This window comes from Danio rerio, chromosome 9 (genome assembly GCF_049306965.1).
Source record: "Danio rerio strain Tuebingen ecotype United States chromosome 9, GRCz12tu, whole genome shotgun sequence".
Lineage (NCBI taxonomy): Eukaryota > Metazoa > Chordata > Actinopteri > Cypriniformes > Danionidae > Danio > Danio rerio.
This window is the reverse complement of record NC_133184.1, coordinates 17,731,925-17,748,601: the sequence shown is the minus strand read 5'-3', so window position 1 is coordinate 17,748,601 and position 16,677 is coordinate 17,731,925. Positions and strand designations below refer to the sequence as shown.

General features: G+C 33.9%; 1 protein-coding gene across 11 annotated transcripts in view; it reads left to right on the top strand.

Annotated features, from left to right (window-relative positions):
* Positions 1 to 16,677, top strand: part of myo1b (myosin IB) — a 118,503-nt gene that overhangs the window by 45,276 nt on the left and 56,550 nt on the right. For all 11 annotated transcript variants that reach the window (XM_073912553.1, XM_073912551.1, XM_073912552.1 and 8 more), the window contains exons 4-6: positions 4,450 to 4,544; positions 8,149 to 8,253; positions 11,381 to 11,427. In XM_073912553.1, coding sequence (XP_073768654.1) covers positions 4,450 to 4,544; positions 8,149 to 8,253; positions 11,381 to 11,427 — 247 coding nt within the window. The remainder of the gene's footprint in view (positions 1 to 4,449; positions 4,545 to 8,148; positions 8,254 to 11,380; positions 11,428 to 16,677) is intronic.

Sequence of the window (16,677 nt, the reverse complement as noted above, 5' to 3'; positions counted from 1 at the left end):
CTTTGACACAATCTACATTGTAAAAGCACTATAGAAATAAAGGTGAATTCAATTTAATTGAATTTAGTTACCAAAATGTAAGTCTGCATAAGTATCCTCAAAGTACAATGTAGGACACGTGACAGAACATATAGTACACAGATGTCAGGAAAGCTGAGTCAGTGCAGACAGAAGGAAATATTAAAGTCATCCATTTTTGGTAACCAAAAACAGACTTGTGGGTGTAAAGAGGCCAGTAGATATACAGTATAATAGGTTTATATTATATGTATTAACACACAGAGTTCAAAGTATGCATTTGCAAAGTCATTTTTGCTGTAAAGGATTTGGGGGATTGTACACCACTTTTATTAGTCAAACTATCCAGGACCAGTGTCTTATTTCAAAGCTCCCACATGGGAATACATCACATCCTGTGGTTATTTACTTCCTCTGGCTTTGCAACATTTTCTCCATGTGGATGTAGAATCGGACACACTAAAACCTGTAATGCGGGAGGCAGGTTTGTGCAGGAAGCAGCTGAGGTGTTTGTGGCCACCTGGGTTGATACACACGCATTGAGCCTTCTTTCTGCTAGGCTTCCATAGTCCAATTGTTTGTTTCAATGTAATATATGATTACTCTACCAGAAGCAGGAAAACATGACTTCCAGTGTGGTTCATTCAGAAGCAGATATGGATATCCTATTTCAGTGTTGCATGGTTTCCATTGTGCTCAGCACAGTTCATTATTTGGCTGTGCGATTGTTCCTGTCCCACTTCCCACCATGTATGATTTTTGTTGTTTTTTTTTTAGAACATCATGCATTGGTAAAATGCTCTTTTGTCATGTGATTCAGGTGACTGTTTTTTTTTTTCTTCTTGTACTCTTAGAATTAACAGCTGCATTTGACACTGTTGATCACGACATCTTACTTTCACGCTTGGTACATTGGGTTGGCATAAAAGGTGTGGCTTTGGAATGGTTCAGGTCTTATTTGAAAGGCCAAACCTTCTCTGTGCACTTAGACGATTGTGAGTCCTCCTGTGCTCCACTAGTTTATGGAGTTCCACAGGGATCTATTCTGGGCCCTATATTGTTCTCTTTATATCTACTTCCTTTGAATCAATTCTCAGGAGACATGGCATCTCCTTTCACTGTTAGGCTGATGACTGTCAAATTTATTTCACCCTTAAAAGGACAGATGGCCTTCCCATAAATGCACTAGACTCATGTATAAAAGACATTAAATCTTGGATGGCAGTGAATTTTCCCCATTTTAATGATTTTTAAGACTGAAGTAATGGTGTTTGGCCCCAGCTCCAACATCGCTCATTCTGTACGCCTGAATAATCTTTAAACTTTCTGTAAGCCAGAGATTGTGAACCTGGGTTTTAAAATGGATCCTGAACTAAAGCTTGAAAGCCAGATTTGGTCTGTTGTTTGCTTTAGCTTCTTTAACTTAAGGCCACTGGCCAAAATTAAGCACGTTTCATCACAAAATCACTTTGAAACAGTAATCCATGCCTTTATAACCTCATGCTTGGACTACTGCAATGCTCTTTATTTTGGGGAGAGTCAGCCTTCTATTTCTCGGCTTCAACTTGTTCAGAATGCAGCTGCGCATCTTTTAACTGGCACATGCAAATAGGAGCACATCACCCTGGTTTTATCTTCACTTCACTGGCTGCCAGTGCACTTCAGGATCCATTTTAAGTTACTTTTATGCATAGTTAAAGACTTCTGTTGTAACAGAATCCTATGTAAACTAAAGCAGCTCTCTACATCAGCAAATTTGATGTATGCTGTATTTTGTGTGTTCCTGCCCTCATGATCAGTTTTTGCTTTTATGCCAGACTAATAGTCTTAGGAGCATAGTATTTTCTGCCATGTGCCCCATGTTGTGGCTTTGGGTCTTACCACAGACTTAATGCAAGCAGAATTTATCATTCAATCTTCTCTAGGCCATGTGCCAAAAGATATGACTCTGTTCTCCATTCGTCATCAAAGCTCTCATTCACATCTGGTCAGATATGGCTGCTCAAGTCAATAGTTCATTATCTAATTCTGTTACCACTAGTCTTACACCAGTTAGAGGGATGAAAAATGTTTCTTTTTCTAGCTAAGACTTTCAAACTGACCCCTGACATGTTTTAAACTTGTGACAGTTGCACAGAGCCATTTTGCCACAGATGTTCTCGCTTTACTCTTAATTTCCTCTCTTTCCATATTTGGTGCGGCTTCAGTGAGGGCGTGAACCGGGTTTGAAGAAGACTAATGATTCCCTGGCTTTTAAATGCAAACTAAAGCTTAGTTTCAGGTCAAAGTTGGATTGGAACAAATACCACACACGTGTATTTTCCCTTTTGTCACTGGTAGAGAGCTTGCTTCTTTTTTGTTGTTTTTTTATTTAGTCTGTCCAAGTCAAAATTTTTTATTCATATTCAAATGTAAAACTATTCATATTCAAATCAGCCTTCCACTATTAAAAATGCTTTGTGCTGTATTCTGGGACAGCCTGAAGCCTCATGATGGTCCAGATCTGCCACTTTGTCAAATTTCTTTCAGTTGGACCCTTTCGCTCCCTCCTTTTGTAAGGGTGTGGTTAATTGTATTATGGTTTCTTTTGTTTGGATCATGTCATGCAGTTTGGCCATCTCACAAAGATTAAACATCTGCTGTCTATGCTGTGCACATTTCTGTGTTGATTTAATGCCCCGTGCCCTCTCTAGCTCCCCAAACTTCTCTTATCCTCACGCAGTCTTTCAAGGCCACTTCTCAGAGCCCAAATCTCCATCAGATGATGTATTTTTGTCTGTTCACTTAAAGGTTAAGTTTGGAGAGTTAATGGTAATAATTATAGTTTATTTGAATGAAGGCTCTGTTTCAAAACCTAGTCAGCTGCTTTGGTGTGTGACAGCAATTTAGCATCAGATTCATGTTTGTTACACTTGCATAACATATATGTGAGTTATGCGGAATTATCAGTATAAAGTTGATGATTTAAAAGTGACTTGATTAAGCAGTGCTTCCTGCATTTGTAAATATAATAGTAATTGGCCATCCTTGCCTGCAAATTTTCTCCTATCTCTCTCCTATGTATCTGTGTAATCTTCCGTCACTATTTTAAGGAGTGTATGTATACCAGTAGTTCCCTGTGAACCTGATGAATCTTTGAACTTTTATGCTTCAAGAAGTGGAACATGCAACATTTCCCTCACACTCAGACTTACTATTAGTGGTGGTTTTGGAAAATTCCAAAGTAATGATTACAGAAGAGTACAGACCAGCACGATGCTGGTAAGTAAAATACAGTGCGTTTCAATTTAGCATTATTTTCAGATAAATGTATTTAGAGCTAATTTCTCAGGCTTAAAAGTGTCAGTCAAGGGGATGTTTAGTGTCTTTAGCCAAACACCTATCATTGAAGCCTATGGGTGTACTCACTCTTAAAAAACGGCTATTGATTAGTTATGAACATTAGGGGAAAACAACGAATTATTAAATTGTAACTAATATCTTTTGCGTATTAAAGCAGCTCAGTGTGTGCATTTTTTAGATTGGATTGTGCCAAACACCATGTGTACTATGTAGTACATTTTTGGCTGCATAGATTAATTATTTTAGATATTTATCGTAATATTTAGTGTATGCGGTTTTATTAGTATAAATCTGTTTCAAAAGTTTAATTGTATGATCATTTTAGTTGTATTGTATTTTAGTAGCAATTTTGTTTGGGTTGCACTTGGTGTCCAGTGTATTATCTGTATTTTAAAGCAGAATTCCACTACTCTAAACCCTTTGAGCACAGTTGTGACCTAGTTTTCCCAGGGTTTTAAACACATTGATTAGCTGGCATACAGCCATCACTGGCAACTCTGGCAACAAGTTTAAAACCATGCACTGCCTGTCCTCTTTCCAGATTGTATTATAGAGTATTCTCACTTTAAACTTTTTTTAATAAAAACTCTAAATGTAGGCGAGGCAGTGGCGCAATAGGTAGTGCTGTCGCCTGACAGCAAGAAGTTTGCTGTGTCGCTGGTTCGAACCTCGGCTCAGTTGGCATTTCTGTGTGGAGTTTGCATGTTCTCCCTAACTAAGCGTGGGTTTCCTCCGGGTGCTCCGGTTTCCCCCACAGTCCAAAGACATGTGGTACAGGTGAATTGGGTAGGCTAAATTGTCCGTAGTGTACAAGTGTGTGTGTGAATGTGTGTGTGGATGTTTCCCAGAGATTGGTTGCGGCTGGAAGGGCATCCGCTGCGTAAAAACTTGCTGGATAAGTTGGTGGTCCATTCCGCTGTGGCGACCCCAGATTAATAAAGGCCGACAAGAAAATGAATGAATGAAAACTCTAAATGTAAGCAGAATAGTGAACATCAGTATTCTATAAAGTTATTTTAAGATAAAATTTAACTTTAAATTTTAAATAGTCTTTCAGTATTGTCTTAATATAATATTGTCTTTTTTCAGTTATGCTCTGGCAGATGAGGCCTACCGGTCCCTGCGACATCAAGATAAAGACCAGTGTATACTTATCACCGGAGAGAGTGGGGCAGGAAAGACAGGTAATGTCAGAGTAATTGCCAATTATAAATACTAATGTGTTGGAATATGTAAATACATTTTATTATTTAGTTATTTTGCTTGTGGAAACGTTCATATAATTTTCAAACTATCCAGGTTCCTGTTTATTTGTATTTGTTCTTTATGTACTCACTGCATTCCTGAAGTCTCTCGGCTTAATTTCAGTAACTGTGTGGTTAAAGGATGAAGTACCCATTATGCTTTCTAATACTAGCTGTAAAAAATATTTGACTGTACTATTTAATTGTATAATGCACTTTGTAAACAGAGTTTGTGGAATGTTAAAGACTCTAAATTAATTAATTATTTAATGGTAATAATTTGTTTGACTAATCTGCAATAAAATGTTATGATTTACAGTGGGCTTAATTCCCTCACAAATCATTTCATATCAGCACTTCTGTGCTTAAGTCACTGCTCTCATTAGTGCAGACATGGGAAAGCCATTAAATGTAGAACAAGATAAATCTTACATTTAATATTTAATTATTTAGTCTGTTTATTTTAAACATCTGTACTGTTGTAAACATCTGGGAAATAAGTATTGAAATAGTTATAATTTTTATCAGAAAATATTTTTTAAAGGTGCTTTTGACTTGAACATTTGCTGTTTTGACCCAAAATCTACATTAGCAGGATGAAACCACACACTAAGAATTAAAGGTACAAAACCTGTCATTGTGTTGGTACTTTTTCAAAAGGAACACTTTTGTACCTTACAGGACCACATATGCTCCTTAAAGGTACATATTAATACCAAAAAAGTACATATGTGAACCTCATAGTACCTTTAATATACAAAAGTGTACCCTAAAAGTACTTTTAAAGGTACCAATGTGCACATTTAAGGTACAAAATTGTACCTTTTGAAAAGGAAAGGTTTTGTACCTTTATTTCTGAGGGTGCAGGGTGGACATTTCAGAAAGACAGTGATCCAAGACACAAGACTCTCAAATGCTTTCAGAGAAAAAAAAATCTGTAGAATGGCCCAGCTTATGACCTTTCTCAAATCCAAAAATAAAAATCCAAAATAAAGATCAGATTTGATAGACGAGACTTATAGGACACTCTGTTGAAGCTACTGTCATTAAAAAAAAAAAAAAAATACTTGTATATAAAGTATTAAATAAATTTCAGTAGTTCAGTACATTCTCATTGTCATTTCAGTGTTATTACACAACACATATTACAGATTATTTAGTTTTGTAAGATTTTTTTTTTTGTCGTTGTTTGTATTGTTTGGGTTTTAACTAAAGTCTGGGTAAATTTTATGTTAACAGCTCCTTTAGAAATGTTATTCCCATAAATAAACATGATTTCCCCACTGTAGATTAAATTAAGACTATTTGTGTAATTGAGGCATACCTGTCAATCTGTCTTTAAAATAATGACATACATGAGTTTAACAACAGCTTTTTAGCAGAACAAAACTAGAGTCCTTTAATTTATAACCGAAAATTTACTGTTGCTGCAATTCAAAATCATAATCTACAACAGTCAAGGCAATGAGATGAAAAGGGATTAAAGTAATCCATACAAGAGACTACAGAGAAAGGCTGGTGAAAATTATTTGCTGTTAGTCAAGGTCATTTAATTAATTTTAAAATGCTCTTCTGTATTAATGAAAGTCTACTACAGCTCTGAAATAAATGGAATTGGGCTCTCATTCAGTGTTCAGGACTCATGCTTAAGCGATATGAAATAAGGAGTTTAGTACAGTTTAAAAATAGCCGCAAATCTCTAAAACATAAGTGGGCTTAATTCCCTCACAAATCATTTCATATCAGCACTTCTGTGCTTAAGTCACTGCTCTCATTAGTACAGAAATGGGAAAGCCATTAAATGTAGAACAAGATAAATCTTACATCTAATATTCAATTATTTAATCTGTTTATTTTAAACATCTGTTTAAAATAGAGGAATTTAAATTAAATTTACTGTGAAAATGTATTGATTTGTATTGAATTGTTGTTTTTATTGACGTAAAAAGTATTCCCTTATAGAGTATTTGAATTAGGGCTGTGCAATTAATTGAAAATCCGATTTCGATTTTGTCTTCTAACAATTATGAAAAAACATTAGTCGAGATAAAGGATTATTGCATCATATACCACCCCCTTTCCAGTTGTACACACTTGTTGCTCTGTAAAGCTCAGCTTCTCATGAAAATGACTAAAAGCGTGTACTGTAATGTAACTTTCGCAGCACGGGATGCTTGTTGATGAACATTCGAATCATTCATGTTCTAAAAGTGCGAACGAGACAGCAAGCTTCTGTGTGTGTGTGGAGTGCACACACAAAGCATGTGGTCAGAACTCGGTCTCATTCGCACACTGAGACGAGCAGAGCACACATATAAAGTCACCTTAACGAGAGCGCTTTAATGGTCAAATAGGTGTCAGAACACGGTGTTTAGAGATTATTCATATTAACCCATTTTTGTATTAAACAAACGAGTTGAGAATCAAAAGACACGTGAAAGAGAAACCATTAAAGTGACAGCGTGCAATATTCCTGCTGCCACCTGTTTTCATCATTATTAATCAAACAATAAAAGGAGAAAATCCCTCATTACTCTTAACTGAAGGACTTTTGTTGCTAAAGTGGTTTTCTGACCGTAAAGATTCCTACAGCACAGTTTGTTTCATATTTTTATTCTATTGTATTTATTTATCTTTCCTTTCCAGGGAGGAAAATAACTATATATATATATATATATATATATATATATATATATATATATATATGCCGTTAAAATCAGAATTATTAACCCTCCTGAATTATTAGCGACCCATTTCCCCTCAATTTCTGTTTAATGGAAAGAAGCTTTTTTTCAACCCATTTCTGAACATAATAGTTTTAATAACTAATTTCTAATAACTTTCTAATAACTCTAATTTCTTTTAGCTTATTATATATTGTTATGATGACATCGCATAATATTTTACTAGATATGTTTCAAAATACAAGCATTCAGATTAAAGTGCAATTCAAAGGCTTAAGTCATTGCATAACAATAGTTTCTTCTGCAGACAATCAAAAATATTTATTGCTTAAGGGGGCTAATAATATTGACCCTAAAATAGGTTTCAAAATATTTAAACCTATTTTTATTCTAGCCAAAATAAAGCAAATAAGCCTTTCTCCTAAAGAAAAATATTATATGAAATACTGTTAAAAATTCCTTGCTCTGGTTAACATCATCTGAAAAATATTATTTTAAAAAATTCACAGGAGGGCTAATAATTTTCACTTCAACCAATAATCGTTTTGATTAATCGGGATTACAATTATGGCCAAAATAATCGATAATGTTTATGATTTTTCCCAAAATCGACCAGCCCTAATTGAATTGTTGAACTGTTCTGACATCTCATAAACAAAAGCAACAGTTTAATGGATTGTTAAAGATTATTTTAAAAAGTCAGTCTCTTCGTTGGTTTGGATGAGAGTTTGGATTCTCATGTTAGTTAAGAGGTGCGTTTGCTCTCTCTCCTAACATGATGATGTAGAGGGGATTTTTTTGGGGTGAGGTCTCGTCTGGAAGAAAATCTCTGACTTCATTTCACTGTGGTCTGCTTTCAGAGGCCAGTAAGTTTGTGATGTCATATGTTGCGGCAGTGTGTGGGAAGGGCCAGGAAGTGAACAAAGTAAAAGAGCAGCTGCTTCAGTCCAATCCTGTGCTTGAGGGTGAGTCTTTCATGAGTCCTTATTTGTGCCAGTATTTGTGTGTGTGTGTGTGTGTGTGTGTGTGTGTGTGTGTGTGTGTGTGTGTGTGTGTGTGTGTGTGTGTGTGTGTGTGTGTGTGTGTGTGTGTGTGTGTGTGTGTGTGTGTGTTTGTGTGTTTGTGTGTTTGTGTTTGTTTGTGTTTGTTTGTGTTTGTTTGTGTGTGTGTGTGTTTGTTTGTGTGTGTGTGTGTGTGTGTTTTTATTTATTTATTTATTTTTTATTTTTTTACACTTAAGACATGGTTCTTCATCTTAAAAAATAGATCAGATGTTATATAACATAGTGAAATAGTAATATATGGGAAATTCAGTAATAGTTCTTTCAGGTTCTTGTGGCAAGATAGTTAGTTCTGTAATAGACTATTACAGAATTTCCCATATATTACTATTTCACCATGTTATATACAATTTTCTTTTCTTGATAGTTCCAACCTAGTCTTAACTAATGTTACTGCTAAAATTAATGTCTGGTAATTAGACAGCTGCTTTTTTAGTTTGGGGGCCATGAAGCGGAAATGCCCATACAATGAGATTGAGACTGAGCAGGAATGCCCAGTTTTTTTTTGTTTTTTTTTGGCAGCAGGACTCAGAGCAGAGTGTAGTCCTACATCTGTAAGAATTTAGCTGCTGGAAGTAATGAGCCCCTCACCATGGGCCCTGCATTTCCTGCTGCATACTTCTCTTTTAGGTTACTATAAGTAGACAGTGTTCAAAAAGAAATGCTGTTACTGTACATTTAATATTTTCATGATTAATGGCTTGTTACATTTAAACATGCAATTTTAATTGGGATCTGTGTTTTCATGAAGAACCTAATATCCATGAAATTTTCTTCTATTTCACACACTGTAATAAACTCGGCACTCTTTCCTTTAGTAGTAAAACTTATTTGTACATCGGAATTCAAAGTTTAAAATGTAGATCACTGTATTTATGTGCAGACCTTGAGTTTTGTTTTTTGCAAATGTTGTCTCGTATATTCCTTGCAGACAGAGCTAACATACTGTGCACTGTAGTCATATTTTAGTGTAGTATTTTGAAGATATGCATGTCAGTTTAAATTTAAGTTGATGTTATTATATTTCACAGAAGCTCAAAAGGGTAAGCATTACCCTGGCAATGGTTTCAGTTTTAGGGCTATGCATTAACTCAGTGGTTCTCAAAGTGGGGGTCGGGACCCCCCGAGGGGTCGCCGGGCAATGAAGGGGGGTCGCCTGGTGATTTCCAAAAATCTATTTATTTTTATTAAACCATAAGAATTAACTAATTTTATCCATAACTATACTGAAAATAAAAATATTCGTTTATAGTTACTATATACTATATAGTGACTAAAGTAGCTTATGTTAACTAGTTCTATTGGATTGCGACCCCAGGGGTAATTACATTATATTAAAGGCAGCAATAGCGTCAGATGCATTTTGATTTTATAACATCAGGTTATACTTTCTGGCACATTTTAAGCACTGACACAAATTTAATTGGTGTGTCTGCATCATTGCATGCAAGGTTTCTGTATTTATAACCACCTCAGAGGATATTGGGGGTCGCGAGTCACTGGCATTGTTATTTTGGGGGTCGCGGGCTGAAAAGTTTGGGAACCCCTGCATTAACTGATAAACCATGAACATTAAAAACAGTTTAGCTAAGTCTATTAACCAAAAGTATCATTTTGAGTTCTAATGGTACACTATTGAAAGTCTTAGCTATTACATAGAACATATTTAAGTTAGTTGTATGGTTTCTTTTAGGGATGCACTGATACCAGTTTTTTGGAACCAATCTGATGATACCAAAATTCTGTGCATCGGCCGATACAGATCCGATCTCCAAACTGTTCCTTTTTTTAAGCATTATACAGTTTCAATTAAATAGTTTTGGTGATAAACTCAAATAATATATCTTCTTTAGTAAAAATAACAGACCTATAGGCCTACTGTATTTGACAGACAGCAAAATCTAACTAAAAACATAATGCTTGCTGTAAACTAAGCTACATTATTTGAGCATTCATTATGACATTGATATATTGTGGTCCAGCTTATATTTCCTTTTTAAAATTAAGATATTTATTTTTTTAAAATCTGTATTAGGCTACCACTATTGACCCCAAACATTGGTCAAAATAACCAGCTATTTAGCAAAGCCTGATATGTTCCTGCAGGTTTGAAGCAGATAAAACTAATCTTTCTGAGGCGATTTACACAAACTTGTCTGTTAAATAAAATATTGGTATAAATAAAATTACAGTGAAATATTCACAGTTTTAGAATAGCCTATATTAGACTAAATAATGTTCTGTTAATGACAATCCATATCAATGAACTTCTTGCTGCAGGTCAAAATGAACCCATTTAATGCAGAACTAAATGCATTTCTCCTCTGATTGTTTAAAATAACAGGATCAATTAGTCTTGGAGAAAGTTTTTGTGTTGTCATGAACTTGGCACAGTTTGAATTGTGAATGAATGAAGAATGATTTACAGGTGCATTGGCAGGAAGCTCTTAAGTGAACATGAATTTAACCACTTGAATATTCATCTGTATACTTCACATTAAACTGTAGAATGGCTTCAGAACATTTGGGATAAAGTAGGCATACATGACAACTTTCTAGGCCCTTATAAAAACCTAGCTTTATAACTTTTGTTGGCTTATAAATTACACAGAATATAGCGCACGCACTAGATCGGATTTAGATCGGTACCGGCTGGCCGATACCTAATCCCTCAAAAATATGTGGTATCGACTCAGTATCTGATCCAAATATCGGGATCGGTGCATCCCTAGTTTCTTTTAACATGCCTTATGATATTCATCATTCCATGATGTATAATTGTACTACTGTAAAGGAGACAAACAAACACATTTATTCTTCATATTTTGTGAGTAAACAGACAAAAAAGATTATTGTTTTAATCCAAAATGTTTGGTGCATTGCTTGTAAATTCAAACTAATGTCCACTGCACAAAATTAAAAATAGTTTTTATTGTTTTAAAATGTGTACAACTTATTGTGTAGGACATCAGTCAATGTGTTAAATGATTTAGGCATGACAAACTCACCAATGTTTTTTTTTTCATTGCAGCTTTTGGGAATGCCAAGACTGTGAGAAATGACAACTCGTCTCGATTTGTAAGTATATCTTGTGTGTGTTGTGTGTGTGTATGTATATATATATATATATATATATATATATATATATATATATATATATATATATATATATATATATATATATATATATATATATATATTATTTTTTTTTTTATATATATATTTATATATTTATATTTTATATATAGATTTATTTATTTATTTATATATAATGACTCTTCTGATGGTTCTCCCTCTAGCATGTGTTTGCTTTAGTTTAAATCAACATGGACTTTTGGTCTGTGATGTGAACACAAGCAAATGATTCTGTTGCTTTCTATCAGGCCACTGTCTGGTACAAAACTTTTTTATGACATTTCAGTCTTTCCACAAGCTGTACTGCATGCCTCTCTTACATTTTGCTTTGTGTTTTGCTTGCTGTGGATTACACTATTAGCACATCTGGCTCTCTTCTAATACAGCAAGTACGATTGATGTTCATGTGTATAGAGAGATTCAAACAGAACTCTGAATAACCTCTCTGAAAACCAACTCCAGATGCCCTTGACTCTTGTGTCTTTTCCCATGTTGCCCACGAATTAGACTCCAGCAGTTTCCATTCAGCACAACTGAACGCAGTGAACATATTTAAATATCTCTGTTAATGCAAATGTTTTGCTGCTGCTGTCTTTGATAATTTGGCCTCCATCACGACCTGGCCAGCCTATATATATTTATGTTTAGCTATGTGTAATTACCAATTACCAACCAGACAATACAGCATTGTTTAGCATATGTTTTGAGATGTTTTAAAGGTGTCATAGAATGCATAGATCCATTGTTTTCATTGTTCTGTAATAACTTTACAGAAGGTATGTGGCTTGACCAAGTGCAAAAAAGTATAAAAGATAAGATTGATGAAGTATATGGCAGTCCTTTTACTTTAAACAAGTCGCCTTTTGAATGTGTCAAACAAAACTTAAAAGCACAGAAGACAACAAGACCATTTAGAGCAGGATTTTGTCCTGCTTGCTTTTTGAGTGCTGTTGAGTGAGTTCTTCAACATCTGTGATTGGCCATTTTGTTCACATTTAACTGTATTCATCAGTTCTGTTCACCAAGCACTGACATGTACCGAAATTAAGTCGCCACAATCATAACCAATCCATGATAGACATAGTAGTGAAAACTTGCTCTACAGACACGCTTTTGTGTTGATCCACAAATGTCACCGTAACAGCCGAGAGGAGTAGAAACATTACCTGACAAACAGACAGAAAGAGAGAGAGACTTTTTGGCACTTGCAAAAAATCAGCCCCATGAAAACATTCATATTACGATGCTTAGTCATGAAGTTTTTTTTTCTGTGGCTTTGTTTGTATTCTTAGTAAGCTAATTAGGCAGCATATTAAGGGACTATTATTCAGGGGCTATTCCCATCACTTCAGGGGCTATTCCCAACACAAACATTGTTTAATTATGTTAACCTTCATAAGTAGTCGGATTTTACATTTTATGACAGCGTTACATGTTTTGTAACAAAAGCAGTTTTTAAATTCAGTACAGCAAGTTGTTTGCTTAGACAAGTTGGCTTAAATGCTGGCTTAAATAATGGTATCAGTTGTCATAATTATTATTATTATTATTATTATTATTATTATTATTATTATTATTATTATTATATTACTAATATTCAATAAACTCAATTTAATTAACAAAAGTAAAAATAAAAAATTTAACCAATTTACCAATAAATCATTTTGCTTTTTGTTCACACTTTACAATAAAATTCCATTAGTTAATGTATTTACTAACATTAAGGATGGGGAGTTGTATCTAAAAGAGTCGATTCCTCGACTCTTAATGGACTTAATAGAGTAATCGACTTTAGTAAAGGAATTGACTCCCAGAGTTGAGTCTGTTTTTTTTCAAATCTTCCTGAATGAAGCAGTAACATGCAGGTTACATACAGTTATAATGCTCATTGTTGAGCCTACTGAACACTGAAGGCACCCGCTTTTAATGCGTGCTCATGCGTTTTACTTTTGCTTTTGAATTTTGCGACCATGAGCATTCTAGGCTATTATAAATAGTGCTGTGAGATAAAGTTAGCTTTCACTTTTAAAACACCTTTTTTCAAATTTGGTTTTAAAGATGATCTGCCTTCAATTTCAGGTTTGCTGTATTATAAATTAAATACAGCATCTTACATAAGCACTGCAGGTAAAATTATGATGTTATTGGTTGCTGCTATATGCTCAAGTCAAATTTTTAACCTATTCCTAGGCATGTTTTACAAATAAAAAAATTAATTCATTAAAAAAACACTAATCATAATCATCAAATTACCCACTATTTTTTTTTTTTCACAAAATCTGACATTACATGTCGTGGTTTTTGTTTTTAGTTCTGGATACACTTGTCACCTGATTTTTTATGCTATTCTTGTTTGTTTTGTAAATAACAAAAAAATTACATACGTTAAAAATAAGATACAATATATAACAAACTAAATTAGTTTTAAAAAGAGGATTTGAAAAAATAAATAAATAATAATATAACCAAGGCTAAATATTTAAAAACAGGTCTAATTCGCTTCTTTTGGTCCAGCATATGCCGTCTTATTAACACACCATTATTCAATAATATTTAAAAGCAAAGTAATAGGCTATTTAGATACATTAAAAAAATCTAATTTGTGAGAGCATTTTGATAAGCTTTGAGGCACAGCTGCTTTAATTTATTATTTCAGGTTGGTTATAAATTTTATGTAGGGGTTTTATATTTAATTGGTCATTTAAATCAAATTGAAAATCTTGCTATTTTGTTTATTGATCGATTGAAACGTCTCTTGACTTTAAAACAAATACAGAAATTTACAACCACAGACTGTCTGTCCCTCCAGATTATTTTGTTCACTCGGTACTCTGTATTCAAGTATCAAACATTTCTATTAAGAAGATATTTAGGCTGTATTATGATTTTTGTTTAAACGTTGTTTAAAGTCAACTGCAGTGTTTTTATTTTTTATTATTATTATTTGTTAAGGAACTGCTACACATTCATTTATTCATTTTGTTTTCGCCTTAGTCCCTTTATTAATCTGGGGTTGCCACAGCGGAATGAACCGCCAACTTATCCAGCATATGTTTTACACAGCTGATGCCCTTCCAGCTCCAACCCATCTCTGAGAAAGATCCATTCCCACTCATATACTACCAACAATTTAGCCTACCCAATTCACCTCTACTGCATGTCGTTAGACTGTGGGGGAAACCGGAGGAAACCCACACGACCACGGGGAGAACATGAAAACTCCATTCAGAAATGCCAGTGAGGCGACAGCACTACCTCTTGCGTCACCCCATTGCTACACGTCTTTTCATTAAAAATTTTGATAATAAATTGATGTTTTAACTTTCTGTCTCCAAGATTGCAATGTAATTTAGGAATACTGATACATCATGTTTAATACTTGCGCTATTTTAAGTGGAGTCCAGCACACACGGTCAAATACATGCACATTTGTGTCAGAGCGCGGTGTTTAGTGATTATTTATATTAACCCTCATTTGTGTAATAAACTAACAAGTTGAGAATCAAATAACACGTGAAAGAGAAACCAGAGCCGCACTCTTAAAGTGACAATATGTGATATACCTGCTGCTGCCGACTGTTTTTATCATTAATCAATAATAAAAATCAAAAATACAGTGAAGATGCTTAAAGCACAGTTTAAACATAACATATTTAAAAACTTATTTCTAATTATTGATTTCTTTTATCTTTGTTATGACGACAGCACATTATATGTTACTAGATATTTTTCAAGATACTAGTATTCAGCTTAAAGTGACTCAGCTTAAAGTGATTCAAAGGCTTAATTAGGGTAAATAGACAAGTCATTGTATAACAGTAGTTTCTTCTGCAGACAATCAAATATCTATATTGCTTATACGGGCTAATAATATCGAGCTATTAAAATAGGTTTCAAAATATTCAAACCTGCTTTTATTCTAGCTAAAAAAAACAAATAACCCTTTCTCTAGAAGAAAAAAAATATTATAGGAAATACTTAAAAAAAAAAACTCTGTTAAACATAATTTGGGAAATATTTATGTATAAAAATAAATTCACAGGAGGATGAATAATTTTGACTACAAATTATTGTTTTGAATAATCGTGATTACATTTATGACCAAAATAATCGTGATTATGATTTTTCCCATAATCAAGCAGCCCTATTATGCATTACAGTTTTTTGTTTTATTTCCTTAGTTACATCTAATATTTACATTTACTAACTATTGGAAAGATGTTTGTATCCAAAGTATTTTACAAATATGAACAATAAATGTAATGAAAGCAACAAAACAAAAAAAAATGTAAATACTGTTACACTTTTATTTAGTCAAATACATTGAGTGCATAGGGGAACAAAAAAATTAAATTAAATAAATACACCCACATATATAGATCTTAGATCTTATTAAGAACACAAATACAGATAAAACTGCTTACCTTGTGTTTGGTTCTGATATACCAGTTTTTTTTTTTTTTTTTTAAGAACATAATAAATAAGTTAACAACAAATTTTAAGTCATCCTCCATTTATTTACATTTATACAAATAATATTTTTATTCAGGCACTGACGGAAAAGTCTTTTCTGGCGGAATGCATCGTGTTGTTTACATAAGACAGAATTAAACATCAGCAAAACACACTCATACACACAGTGAAAAAAAACAAAGTTAGAAAAATGTAAAGGAATTTGCAAAGAATATAAATTAAACACAGAATATTGACAACTACAGCTCTTCTACACTACCGTTGGACATTGGTTTGTTTATGCACAACAGACAGTTACAATCCTATGCTGTAATGTGACATCTTCTCCCAAACAAGGGAGTATCATGTTGATGGGTCAGTGCTTGTTATTAAGATTATTTATTTATTTATTTTATTTAATTTTTTTTTTTTTACTGTTTGGTACTTGAGCGTCATTCTTGTTACAAAATTCATCAGACATTCTATATTCTTCAAGTTCACACAGCAGCTGTCAGTTCTCCTCCAACAGGCGGTTTACTTCTACACATCTGTCCATACACAATTTACACTCAGTTTGTCTCGGCTACCTCCTTAGTATTGTGTGTCTCCTCATCAGTGTCTCTCACCATCTTCAACCTCATGTGTCTCTTTCTCTGCATGTTGTTTGTCCACAACTGCAATGTTGGTTTTCTTTCCCTCTCTTAGTTTGTCTTGCAGAGTGTGCAGTGTCTGTCTGTGTAT